General features: G+C 47.1%; 1 protein-coding gene across 1 annotated transcript in view; it reads left to right on the top strand.

The window, feature by feature from the left end:
* Window positions 1-14,266, top strand: part of LOC138447847 (potassium channel subfamily T member 2-like) — a 1,314,520-nt gene that overhangs the window by 830,423 nt on the left and 469,831 nt on the right. Inside the window, exons 8-9 of the mRNA XM_069604273.1 lie at window positions 9,431-9,514; window positions 13,182-13,276. Of these exons, the coding sequence (XP_069460374.1) occupies window positions 9,431-9,514; window positions 13,182-13,276 (179 nt within the window). The remainder of the gene's footprint in view (window positions 1-9,430; window positions 9,515-13,181; window positions 13,277-14,266) is intronic.

The raw sequence follows: 14,266 nt of genomic DNA, 5'->3' as shown, positions 1-14,266 counted from the left end.
CAGTCTAGTGCATGCACTTACTATGCCCAGCAATGCACGGCTACTTTAGCTAGGCAGACATTGAATACGTTACAGGTGTATGGGACCAGTCTAATGCGTGCACTCACTGTGACCAGCACTGAACAATTAAATAGTAGCCTGGTAGACATAGGAGTTACAGGTTTCTCAGACCGGTCTAATGCATGCACTTGTTGTGACCAGCACTGCATGGTTACATTGTAGCGTGGTGGACATCAAAGAAGTTGCAGGTGTCCGGGACCGGTCTCATGCATACTCTTGCTGTGACCCGCACTGCATGGTTACATTTTAGCTCGGTAGACATTGGAGTTATATATGTCTCTGACCAGTCTAATCCATACACATTCTTTCACCCGAAATATATGGTTACATTGTAGTTTGGTAAACATCGAAGGAGTTACAGGTGTATGGGACCGGTCTAATACATGCACTTACTGTGGCCAGCACTGCACAGTTACATTGAAGCTCGGTAGACATAGGAGTTACAGGTGTCTCAGACCAGCCCAATGCATGCACTTGCTGCAACCAGCAATGCATGGCTTCAGCAATGCAAATGAAAAAGGAGTGACAGGTGTACGGGACCGATCCACTGCATGCACTCACTGTGACCAGCACTGTATGGTTACATTGTAGTTCGGGGGATATCTAAGGTTTACAGGTGTATGGGACTGGTCCAATGCATGCATTACTGTGACCAGCACTGCACGGTTACATTGTAGCCCAGTAGACATAGGAGTTACAGGTGTCTCAGACCGGTCTAATCCATGCACATACTTTGACCAGCACTGTACAGTTACACTGCAGCTCGCTAGGCATCAAAGAAGTTACAGGTGAGACGGACTGTCCTAATGCATGGACTTACTGTAACTAGCACTCTACAGTTACATTGTAGTGCAGTAGACATATGGGGTGTATCGGACCAGTCTAAGGCATGTATTTACTGTAACCAGCACTGCACAGTTACAGTATAGCTTGCTAGGCATCAACGAAGTTACACGTGCGACGGACCATCCTACACATGTAACTAGCACTGCACAGTTACATTATAGTGCAGTAGACATAGGAGTTGTCTCAGACCAGTCTAATGCATGTACTTACTGTGACCAGCATTGCATGGTTACATTATAGCTCGGTAGACAGAGAATTACAGGTGTCTCTGACCGGTCTAGTGCATGTACTTACTGTGACCAGCACTGCATGGTTACATTATAGCTTGGTAGACATGGAAATTACAGGTGTCTCTGACTGGTCTAATGCATGCACTTACTGTGACCAGCATTGCATGGTTACATTATAGCTCGGTAGACAGAGATTTACAGGTGTCTCTGACCGGTCTAGTGCATGTACTTACTGTGACCAGCACTGCATGGTTACATTATAGCTTGGTAGACATGGAAATTACAGGTGTCTCTTGACTGGTCTAATGCATACACTTACTGCGACCAGCACTGCACGGCTACATTGTAGCTCGGTAGACAGAGGAATTACAGGTGTCCTGGACCAGTCTAATGCATACACCTACTGTAACTAGCACTGCATGGTTACACTATAGCTCGGTAGACAGAGGAATTACAGGTGTCTCTGATCGGTCTAATGCATGCACTTACTGTGACCAGCACTGCACGGCTACACTGTAGCTCGGTAGACAGAGGAATTACAGGTGTCCTGGACCAGTCTAATGCATACACTTACTGTAACTAGCACTGCATGGTTACATTATAGCTCGGTAGACAGAGGAATTACAGGTGTCCTGGACCAGTCTAATGCATACACTTACTGTAACTAGCACTGCATGGTTACATTATAGCTCGGTAGACAGAGGAATTACAGGTGTCCTGGACTAGTCTAATGCATACACTTACTGTAACTAGCACTGCATGGTTACATTATAGCTCGGTAGACAGAGGAATTACAGGTGTCCTGGACCGGTCTAATGCATGCACTTACTGTGACCAGCACTGCACGGCTACATTGTAGCTCGGTAGACAGAGGAATTACAGGTGTCCTGGACTAGTCTAATGCATGCACTTACTGTAACTAGCACTGCATGGTTACATTATAGCTCGGTAGACAGAGGAATTACAGGTGTCCTGGACTAGTCTAATGCATGCACTTACTGTAACTAGCACTGCATGGTTACATTGTAGCTCGGTAGACAGAGGAATTACAGGTGTCCTGGACTAGTCTAATGCATGCACTTACTGTAACTAGCACTGCATGGTTACATTATAGCTCGGTAGACAGAGGAATTACAGGTGTCCTGGACTGGTCTAATGCATGCACTTACTGTAACTAGCACTGCATGGTTACATTATAGCTCGGTAGACAGAGGAATTACAGGTGTCCTGGACCGGTCTAATGCATGCACTTACTGTGACCAGCACTGCACGGCTACATTGTAGCTCGGTAGACAGAGGAATTACAGGTGTCCTGGACCAGTCTAATGCATGCACTTACTGTGACCAGCACTGCACGGCTACATTGTAGCTCGGTAGACAGAGGAATTACAGGTGTCCTGGACCAGTCTAATGCATGCACTTACTGTAACTAGCACTGCATGGTTACATTATAGCTCGGTAGACAGAGGAATTACAGGTGCCTGGACCGGTCTAATGCATGCACTTACTGTGACCAGCACTGCACGGCTACATTGTAGCTCGGCAGACAGAGGAATTACAGGTGTCCTGGACTAGTCTAATGCATACACTTACTGTAACTAGCACTGCATGGTTACATTATAGCTCGGTAGACAGAGGAATTACAGGTGTCCTGGACCGGTCTAATGCATGCACTTACTGTGACCAGCACTGCACGGCTACATTGTAGCTCGGTAGACAGAGGAATTACAGGTGTCCTGGACCGGTCTAATGCATGCACTTACTGTAACTAGCACTGCATGGTTACATTATAGCTCGGTAGACAGAGGAATTACAGGTGTCCTGGACCGGTCTAATGCATGCACTTACTGTGACCAACATTGTAGCCTGGTGGAAAGTGAAGGAGTCACAGGTGTCTTGGACTAGTCTAGCTATTTAACCAAAAGAAGGGAGGCATACATAATCAATAACACAACATGCTACCCTCAGATATTAGAAACACGACCAACAGCCACTTAGCAAATGTGGGTTGCGTTGTAATATGATTAATAACATATACAAGTAATTTTCTAAAATGTCATATTTTAATTCATTTACTTATTCATAGCACAAGTATCAAAACACATTAGAAAACACATGTACACCATATAAAAGTATCCAATGCTAAAAGTAGTTTTTCCACCACACAGAATCAAGTTCACAAATGCTTGATACACAAAGCAGTAGCAACTTAATTTCTCTTGCTTTTTAGTGCTATGAATAAGTAAATGAATTAAAAATGACATTTTAGAAAATGACTTGTATATGTTATTAATCATATAACACGCAGCCCACATTTGCTAAGTGGCTGTTGGTCGTGTTTCTAATATCTGAGGGTAGATTATGTATGCGTCCCTTCTTTTGGTTAAATAGATATATTATATCCTCACTTGGTAGGAGGGATTATCACCATAGTGTGGGGCAACCCTGGAATGAAATTGGACTAGTCTAGTGCATGCACTTACTGTAACTAGCACTGCATGGTTACATGTAGCTCAGTAGACATAGGAGGAGTCACAGGAGTCTAAGACCGGTCTAATGCATGCACTTACTGTGACCAGCACTGCACGGCTACATGGTAGCCCGGTAGACATAGGAATTACAGGTGTCCTGGACCGGCCACAGAGGAATTACAGGTGTCCTGGACCGGTCTAATGCATGCACTTACTGTGACCAGCACTGCACGGCTACATTGTAGCTCGGTAGACAGAGGAATTACAGGTGTCCTGGACCGGTCTAATGCATGCACTTACTGTGACCAGCACTGCACGGCTACATTGTAGCTCGGTAGACATAGGAATTACAGGTGTCCTGGACCGGTCTAATGCATACACTTACTGTAACTAGCACTGCATGGTTACATGTAGCTCAGTAGATATAGGAGGAGTCACAGGAGTCCTGGACCGGTCTAATGCATGCACTTACTGTGAGCAGCACTGCATTGTTACATTGTAGCTTGGTAGACATCGAAGGAGTCACAGGTGTCTCAGACCCATCTAATGCATGCACTTACTGTGTCCAGCACTGCATGGTTAAATTGTAGATCGGTAGACATCAAAGGAGTTACAGGAGTTTGACTGAGGCCGGACTAATGCATGCACTTATGATGACCAGAACTGCTTGGTTACATCCATAATTGCGCCCTTAAGAAAGAGTGAGCCTGCGCTTTTGTGAGGCAGTCAGGTCTCACCTGGTGGGCAAGCAACAGCCCTGGTGGGTTGGCATAAGAGTAATGATCACTTACCCACTATTGGTCCATAAGCTAGGCTGAACAGGCACCAGTCACATGACTTTGTGTCTCTATATTATTGGTGGCCAAGCTGAAGTCACCAGCACTTTTTGCCTTGGACTCCCATGATCCCTCACCATTGACTATGCTCGCTAGAGCTGATGGGAGTTGTAGGCCAAAACATCTGGAGTGTTGCGGGGTGTCCGCTGCTGCTCTCTGTCTTGCTAATGTCTGCGCCCCCACTAGGAAGCACCTTTCAGAAGAATGTTGTAATCCACCTTGAAGGCAGCCTACCTATCTGAGGGCCTAGACGGCTGTGAGTTATTTGCGGGACTGAATCTAAGGTTGTAGTGCTCGGAAATGCCAGTTGCCTGACTCCAGTCTCAGGAGCAGCGTGAAGCTTCTGGTTCGGTAGTAGAAAACCTAAGACTGCCTTGCTATTTAGTAGTAGTAGTGGTTTGCCATTTATATAGTACCTTTGTCCCATTAGTATGGCCTCCGCGCGCTTGTGGTGGAAACGCTCTCCGGGGACTGAAATCCAAGTTAAGGGAAATTGTCCGAATTATTAGAATGCGTGTGCGTATTAGGCCCAGGTAGGGAGTTATATGGGCTGGGTGAGATCCAGAGACCCATGAAGGTCAGGTATGTGCATGGGTGCTGAGGGAGGTAAGGAGGATACGCGAACGCCAGAGACTTGTTATGTGTCCAGCTAGGCCTGAATTTCTGTCGTAGGTCATCACTGCGTTCTGATGCCTGCGGGATGGGTAGCGGTGCCTGCGGCAGATATCCACTGAAGTGGTGCATGAATATGTTCCTTGAGGCTCAGGTAGAGCTTTGTCTTTGATGTAGCTGTGTGATCAGTGCCCGATACTGTGTAAGCCCTGCATCCAGTGCCTTAAAGCGTTGTGCCCAGTCCCTCAGGGTGAGAGTGATTGTTTGATCCCAGAGTTCTCTATCTGCTCTGGCAGATGTAAGTCTCGAGGTCAGACCACGCTACTTAAAATGTTTGCCAAGTGTACTTCAAGGATGCTCTAAGACAGCTGTGAGAACTCATCTAGCATGTGCTAAGCCTCTGTTTACTTGTGCCCTCCTAGTTATTCCTTACATACATGGCTACTTGTTCCCTGCCAGTAATGCCATAGTGATGTGGCTACATGTGCCCACACCCCAGTAATTCCTTATGGATATGTCTACTCAAACCCACACAAAAATACCTTAAGGATGTGCCTCCTCCTGCCCTCCCAGTAATTCCTCAGGGATGTGACTATGTGGCACTCTCAGTAAGTTCTTTGGGGTGTGCTTACTTGTGCCCACCCCTTAATACGTTAAATGACTATTTGTTCCATCTCAGTAATTTCTTAGAGCTAGACCTACTCAAGCCCTCCCAGTAATTCCATATGTGGCTACTTGTGTCCTCCCAGTAAGTTCTTAGGGATGTGCCACCTTGTGCCCTCCCAGCAATTCCTTAGAGATGTGCCTACATGTGCCCTCCCACTAAGTTCTTTGAGGTGTGCTTACTTGTGCCCTCCCCTTAGTTCCTTATGTGGCTACGTGTGGCCTCCCAGTAATTCCTTAGCAATCTGCCCTCTTGTGCCCTCCCAGTAATTTTTTATGTTGATAATAGTTTCATCCCAGTAATTCCATAGGGATGTGCTCGTGTGTGCCCTCCCAGTAATTCATTATGTGGCTAATTGTGCTCTCCCAGTAAGTTCTTAGGGATGTGCCTACTTGTGCCCTTCCACTAACACTGTATGTACCTACTTGTGCCCTCCCAGTAATTCCTTACTTGACTACTAATGCCACCCTATTATCACTTAGGGATGTGCCTACGTGTGCCTTCCCAGTAATAGCTTAAGTGGCTATTTCTGCCTTCCAGTAATACCATATGTGTCTACTTGTGCTCTCGCAGTAATTCCTTACATGGCTACTCGTGCCCTCCCAGTAACTGCTTAGGGTTATGCCTACAAGGGCCCTCTCGGTAATTCCTCCCAGTAATTCCTTATTTTCCTTCTTGTGCCCTCCCAGTAATTCCATAGGGATATGCCTACTTGTGCCCTCCCTGTAATTCCTTATGTGGCTACCTGTGCCCTCCCAGTAATTCATTATGTGCCTACTTGTGTTCTCCCAGTAATTCCCTAGGGTGATGCCTACTTGTGCCCTCCCAGTAATTCTTATGGATATGTCTGTTTGTGCCCTCCCAGTAATTCCACGGGGATATGCCTACTTGTGCCCTCCCAGTAATTCCTTATGTGCCTACGTGTTCCCTCCGAGTAATTCCTTATAGGTATATCTACTTATGCCCTCCCAGTAATTCCTTAGGGGTATATCTACTTGTGCCCTTTCAGTAATTCCTTAGGCTTATGCCTACTTGTGCCCTCCCAGTAATTCCTTATAGGTATATCTACTTGTGTCCTCCCAGTAATTCCTTAGGGTTGTGCCTACTTGTTCCCTCCGAGTAATTCCTTATAGGTATATCTACTTATGCCCTCCCAGTAATTCCTCAGGGGTATATCTACTTGTGCCCTCCCAGTAATTCCCTAGGGGTGTGGCTACATGTTCCCTCCTTGTATGTTTTCCGGGATGTGCCTTCTTGTGCCCTCTGAGTAAATCCTTTGGGATATGGCTACTCGAACCATAGTAATTCCTCAGGGATGAGCCTTCAGGTGGCCTCACAGTAATTCTGTGTGTGCCTTCTTGTACCCTCCCAATAAATTATTTGGGATATGCCTACTTGAACCTTAGTAATTCCTTAGGAATGTACCTTCTTGTGCTCTCCCAGCAATTCCTTAAGGTTATGCCTACTTGTGCCCTCCCAGTAATTCTGTGTGTGGCTACTTTTGCCCTTCCTTAGGGATGTCTGCAGTACTATTTGCACAGCACTGTATCTTTGTTTGGTGGGGCGCAGACATAGCAGGGTTAACCCCCTACTGTAGCCCCCTCCCCAGTAATACACCATACACATTGTCCACACATAATGAGCAGAGGCAGAGACCTTTCGTGATTTGGAAAAACATATGACATTTTATTGGAAAACAAAACACATGGTCACTTTCTTAGAGTCATCCTAACCGGCGGTCCCAGCCCTGCTCAGGCCACAAGTATGCCAGGACTAAAAACCTTCTTTCCTGGGTGGATCTGCCAATCCCGTGCTACACAGTCCATTTAAAACCGGTGAGCCCTTCTCACTTCCATTTCCACTCTTGTGAGAATGGGCGCCCTGGTATACGACTGCCAGTTCAGTCACTCACATATTGGTCAATGGCGGGAACAGGGCCACTGCATCGGTGGATGAGTCGCAACCGTCTCTAGCGGTATCAGTGCCCATCTCCCCCATCCTGGCTGATGCGGCCAGCGGTTATAGCTCGCGGAAAGACTGCAGTGTGCCTCCTTCTCTGGGACCGCCCTTGTAACTCCACCTGCGACAGAAAAAAAAATTAGAAACATTGCTACAATCACTGAGGAACCAAGTAGAATTGGTTATCAACCGTCAACAGTATCGAAACGTTCACCAAACTTGAAGCAACAAAATCCAATCTGCCATCAACCCTTGATAAACCTTCTTTCTACCTATCTATGTAACTACAGTTTGTGTGGGAGGGTGGCTGCTGGTGCCTGGGCTGGAAAAGAGACCTGGCCCTCTCAGCCTGGGCTACTTAAGTGCCTCCCAAGGCCAGGCTGTTTCTGGCCGGACCCTAGGGGGCACGCACTTCTGCCCCCTCAGCGAGAGGAGGCAAGTCATCAGAGAGAGGGGGGGGCAGAGGAGCAGCCCACTATGCCATCTGCCCCTCTAGCGCCCCCTGCGTGAGCTGGTGCATCTGCTGAGTCCTCCTATTCCCCATCTCGCCAAGCTCACTGTGCGCCATGGGTGACCTCTAGGCGCTAGTTCCATTACTCGTTGGAAGGGCGTGTCCTTCATTGCAGTTCTTGCTTCGTCTCATAATATACCGCCACTGTAGCCGCAATTAGCAGAACACCCACAGACAGCGGTCTTCAGGTTTCTCTCGGCGACCCCACTTAAGGCGAGCAGTGACCGTGTTCTCTGTTCATGGTGTTAGTTGTGACACTCACGGAGGAAATGTCTGCAGATCACACGGCAAATACTCTCCTTTTGTCTCAAAGCTAGCAGTGATCTTGGTAGGCATTCTGCCATCGGTATGAACATGAGCACGAGCCACTTCTCAGGTGTTGCTGTCCGGCTTCTGCACAGCGACCTCCGTAGTGTGCAGGGCAGCCTGCAGCCCCTCCCATCAGAATGTAGAGCACGAAACTGCTAATGATGGGCCATTAGTCACTGAATGGTTTCATGCCTGCATTCTGATGGGAGGGGAGGTGCAGTGGGGTGTGGGTAGTTGGTGTGCACAAAAGCCTCTGCAGGAGTGCTTGTGACGTCACACATTACCTTTCAGAGGCGGCCCCCCACTTTTGTCTGTGCCCCCCCCTACTTTTGTCTTTGGCCCCCTCTGTGCCCCTCCTAAATTTGATTCCCGCTGACGCCACTGGTTTTATGTAGCGCTAGCATGCTGTCTTCGGCTGCTTTCAAGCACTTGCTGCAATGTCAGAGAAAGGGGCGTATCAGACAGTTGCAGTGACAGACATCGAGTGTCACTACAGTCCAAGGCTTCTGGTGGGGTCTCGGGCCCCCGGAAGAGGCAGGAGACTTGCAGTTCCATTGAACGTCCTCTTCAGGGGGTGCGGTTCTGGGTGGCCTTGAATGAGACCCTCAATGTGATTGGCGCTGCATGTTCCCATCTGAGCCCACCCCACGGTGCCTAGAAGCAGATGCTGGTATTTCCAGCAGGTTGAACGATGAGGTGTTGCCTAATAGCTGAGGAATGTATGTGCGATTGCTGACCTACCCAAGCACCTTCCCACCCCCCTGCAGCGAGCCCTTTGCACCCCCTGAGCGCCTTCAGGACACGCTGCGGCGAGGTGTAGGCGGCGCCTGCGCCTGTGCGACATGCCCTCTCTGTTGAGGGAACATTCTGCTGGAAGCGAGGTCGAGAGCTGGTCCAAACCTAATGTGCTCTCTCTTCGTTTGTCCCTACAGGTGTTCTGGCCACCCCTGAGGAACCTCTTCATCCCCGTCTTCCTGAACTGCTGGCTGGCCAAGCACGCCCTGGAGAATATGATAGTGAGTGGGGCCAGCCAATGGGGTGGGAGGGGGCGGGGTCTCCAAATCTCTCGCCATTGTCCCGCTCTTTACTGGGCAACATTCACGCATTCTATGCTGGCGGTGGTAGTGAATACAAGAAAGGACCCATTTAAGGTATGGTGACAGCATTGAGTGAAATTGGGAGGAGAAATCTACAGGTGCGAATTTGGGAGCCCTAAGGGGATGGATAGCCAATCGTAAGAGCACGCTAGCAAATTGTGAACATTACATAATGTTAAACAAAGGAAAGTGTGATGTACACATAAAGAATAACGTTTAAGAAAACAATAAGGCCATTGTTTTTACTCAATGCTCGTTTCTAACATCACAGTAATTTAATGTCCTGATGAAGAGCAGCTGCTCGAAACACGCGTTTGCAAAGTGTTTTATCAACACGTTTGAGATTCGTTGCTATTGATAATAAAGAGCAAATGTAAAAATTACATAACTTTTCCAGGGTAATGAACGCACACTTGAGACTGCATTTTCGTGATCAGTTTTGCACGGGTCGCACTACTGTATGTTGAAAATAAGTTTCCCTTCTTTGTACTGGAATTTGTAGGAAACACAATTACTATTATTATTAGTATTATTAGGGTATTTATTGAGCGTGGATATAGCTTTGGGAAGCAACAGAGCACTTTACAATCATAGGGGGAAGAACACAGTGAGGGAAGCAGAGAAATAAGGGAGCAGGGAGCCAATAACAGGGGTGGACGGGGATATTGGCAGGAAGTGACCTACAAGCAACCAGGGAAGGATCTCCCTGCTGTGGACGGGTACAGCAAGGCTGTGCAATTCCTGCATGACAAGTAGACACCCAGCGCGTAGCAATCCAAACTCTTCCCATTTGGTTTACGGTTACTGCTTCATTAGCTCCGGGCACTCGATCGACCGGTCCAGCCCTTGGCACAGGGTTTCAGGGCCTCCGAGGTCAATGCGACATCTGAAGGACTCTGCCCCGGCCTTCCTGCCCTTCTACCTGCATTATTCTGCTGGGTGCCGCTCAGTGGGCCTCACAGCAAGTTTAGCAGCAATTTTGCTAGTATTACCGCCAGACTCGTTTACAATTCACGCTACTCAGGGCCCGATTCTCATGTAGGTGTTAAGTACCGAAAAGGACGTTAAAAGGCCTAACGAAATTTTCAGTACTTAAGACCTATTCTGAAGGTGGCGCATTCTTCCAAAGTTGGAAGGAATGCGCCACTTTCGGAATACATGTGGCGGTTGCTAGGATGGGTTGGAAACCAACCTAGCAACGGCCACATTCTTAAACTGGCTTGCCACCGCACGGGTGTATATGAACACTTTCCTATACACCACAGTAAGCAGCTTCAACATCCTGCAATGTTGAAGCTGCTCACTTTGGTGTATAGGGTCGGCAGCAATTTTGTTAAATAACGATTCCCTCGTTATTTAACGAAAATGCTGCCAAGATTCGGCAATCCGCCTGTTCCATTAGAAACAGGCGGATTACAGTGAAAGCACTCTCGTGCTTTGCGATGACGCCCAGGCCCACTTCAGAATAGCAGTGGTGCCTGGGCGTCAAGAAATGGCGCAGTGAATCGTGGTGATTAGGTAGAGTTAATCATTTATTTATTTATTTTATTTCTTGTACGGCGCCAAATGCCCGTGAGCCTCAGGGCATCCTCAATTTTTGCAGTCCATAAGACTCCATTGTAATGTTGCCCGATTTACCGCGAGCAGTAATTCTGATGCAGTCAATCTGGCAATTTTTGAAGGTAAAAGGGACAATTTGCATCCAGCATTTAATCCTATGCTTCAGCTTCACCTTCAATATCGGAATATGGCTGTGTCGTGACGTTTGCAAATCCTTCACTGCCCATAAAAGTGTCAGTAACAGAATTTCTGCCAAAAGTTTACCCCACCACCAAACTCCTGGCCATATCTGGTAGATAGTGAATATTACATTTGCATAGTGTGCAATGGAAGTGCCTTCATGCCCTCTGTGCCCCCACTCACTGTGCGGCAGCACCAGAGCTGCTCAAGGCTAAGCGGCCTCATCAGACCTGTAGCTCTAGTCCCCGTCCTAATCCCCACTAAATTGGCTGATGAGCCCTTTATAGAGTCCCGCAGTCTACGCTTGGAAGGATTCCGTCTCCTGCACCCCCTCACGGCCTGCACGCCGCTGAACCTTAGAAATAATTGAGTCTGGAAGTATCTCAAAATGAGCTCCTCCAGGACAGCGAGGCCTTCAGCTACTGCCGCACTTCTCTTGCGCCTTCTCTGATACCGCCTTTGTCAAGGGTCTGATGTACGGGCTCATTTTCCATGCTGGTGTCGTGCACTGTCGAGTCACAACGTGCACTGCTTTCTTCAAGGGGCTCGGGGGTGAAGTAGCGTTGGTCCCCAAATGTCCCCTTCCAAGTGAGGTGCATGCCAATCTGTGCTATGCTCCCAAACCCTCACATATGCAGTTGAGTTCATGCATTACACTGGTGTGTACGCTGGCACGCAGGCATGGTGTGCATGTGCTCGTCAGCCTTCCAGTGTATTTCAGTTTGTTGCTGTGTAAACAACTTTTCACAAACAAACATCATAAAAAGTGTAGTATTCATACAAACACCATAGAGCAAACAAAAGGTCAAGAAAAACACATAAATATAATTATTTTTAGCAGTTAGTTCCTATGAATGCAACTAGAGTTAAAAGAGGATGGATCTATCCCTCATAACAATTTTTTTTGTTTAAAGTTGCTGTATAGCAGCCATGTGTTCCATCAGCAGTAAATATGGATGCCTTGTTTGTACATCTGTGTTCAAGGAAGCATGACCTACCCTGGTGCTGTCACAAGGCCCCACACATGATTGGAAAGACGACAGAACTTGCCACCTATAAATGATTTTATAGGACACTCATACACAAACGGAAACGTGACTATGCGTGCCATGTTCTGATGGCATCCCAGAGCCCTCCCTCAGGAATGGTGGCAATGCACACATCCTACATATAGTGCCTCTGGTCATCCAGAAGCAAATACATGGTCACCAAAAACAATCGACCCATACAGTTGCAATCCCTCATAGTCCTATGCCACATTACAGAATAAAGTGGAGCCTGAATGTTGGATGTGGGCACAGCACCCATGCAGAGGCAAGGCATCTCAGTGGTCACCAACAACACTTCAGCCCACAGGAGCAAAACAGTAACGCCCCTCTTCCTTTTTAAGTAACATCAGCAATCCCTAGACCACCCCACAAATGTGTTTTGAGATATCTCCAAATATTTTCAAATGCCTACTCCTCAATGCACATGACGCATACCATGGTAGACTTCCAGCTACAGTAATATCTAGTGAATATCTGTTGCAAGGGATGTTATTTATGGGTTCATAACTGGTCATCACCGTCTTCATTCTGAAATCACTGTAGGAGTTTCATTTTTGTAGTTGCTAGAGCCAGAATTAATTTTGTTTCTTGTCTGTGTGATCCTGTTATTGGACCAATAAAGAAAATACAAGGATTGTGCTCTGCATGGGGGCTCATCCGGGATTAACCACAATACGCAAAACTCTTGTTTGTATTTCTCCTGGCCTAATAAAGCTGTTTCTTCATTTCTCCTACTTCTTTTGATGTAACTTTTTCTTCTCCTTCCGCCCCCCAACCCAACCTCTCCCACCCCTTAGAATGACCTCCATCGAGCGATCCAGAGGACGCACTCGGCCATGTTCAACCAAGTCCTTATCCTCGTCTGCACTCTGGTCTGCCTCATGTTCACGTGGTGAGTATTGCCAGGGTGTTTCTGTCTCCAGGGAGAGCTGGAGAATGTCCTCTGAAAAGGTGCCATATATACAAACACACGCGCATGCACACACACACACTGTGCTCTTGCAATATTAATGATAATGTTATGATATGTTAATGGCCCTTAGTACTGTGCACAACAGCACTCTAGTGGTCTTTACATGGCAACCGTTGCCCATGCAAAGGTGAATTGTGACCCTGCACAGGTTAGCACCCGGACCAAGGTCTGTGGGGTCAAAAGGGAACTGGGCCAAGAAGCCTGGGAAAGGGAAGAGTGGGAACATTCATAGAGATAAAAGCTCACTAACTCAATTCACAACATGCGAGACATGAAAACAGAAGGGTAAGTGATGTTATAGTGTGCATCAAAAGATTGCTACCTTTGGTTTTTTTCAACACTGCACAAAATGGATGTGTGTAGTTTGTTAAGACCAGATCTAAACTATGTGGTTTTTACTTATTTTAGAAATTATGATTTTATGTTAGAAATAAGACCAACAAAAATGCATTTCATTATCATTAATGGAATGTTCACAAAACAGCAAGCAAAGGTTAGTGTAGTGAAGGCTAGTATAGGTGTGGCAGGAGTGGGGAGTGGGAGACAATACATCATATGGAGGTCTAGTCCCATTTAATAGTGAAAATTCAATATTCAAATCCTTTTGAAACCTGTGGTTGTTAGAACCACATCGATTTTTGAAAAACAAAACTGTTGTGTCAGGCAGAAGATCACCTTTAAAGAGAGTGTGGCCCTCATTACAACTCAGGCGTCGGCGCCGTTAACCCTTAACGCCTGATTACAAGTGTCCCTTTGCGGGTTGGTGTTTAACGCCTGCTTTTAGCAGGCGTTAAAAATCCAACCCGCAAAGGGACTTTGGAGCTAATTACGGCAACGTAATTTACAGTGCCGTAATTAGCGCCTTCCCCATTCCCATTATGCCCTATGGGGGCAAAAATGGGAATGGGG

Source organism: Ambystoma mexicanum, chromosome 3q (assembly GCF_040938575.1).
Source record: "Ambystoma mexicanum isolate Mex_15411 chromosome 3q, UKY_AmexF1_1, whole genome shotgun sequence".
NCBI lineage: Eukaryota > Metazoa > Chordata > Amphibia > Caudata > Ambystomatidae > Ambystoma > Ambystoma mexicanum.
This window is presented reverse-complemented; position numbering and strand designations above follow the sequence as displayed.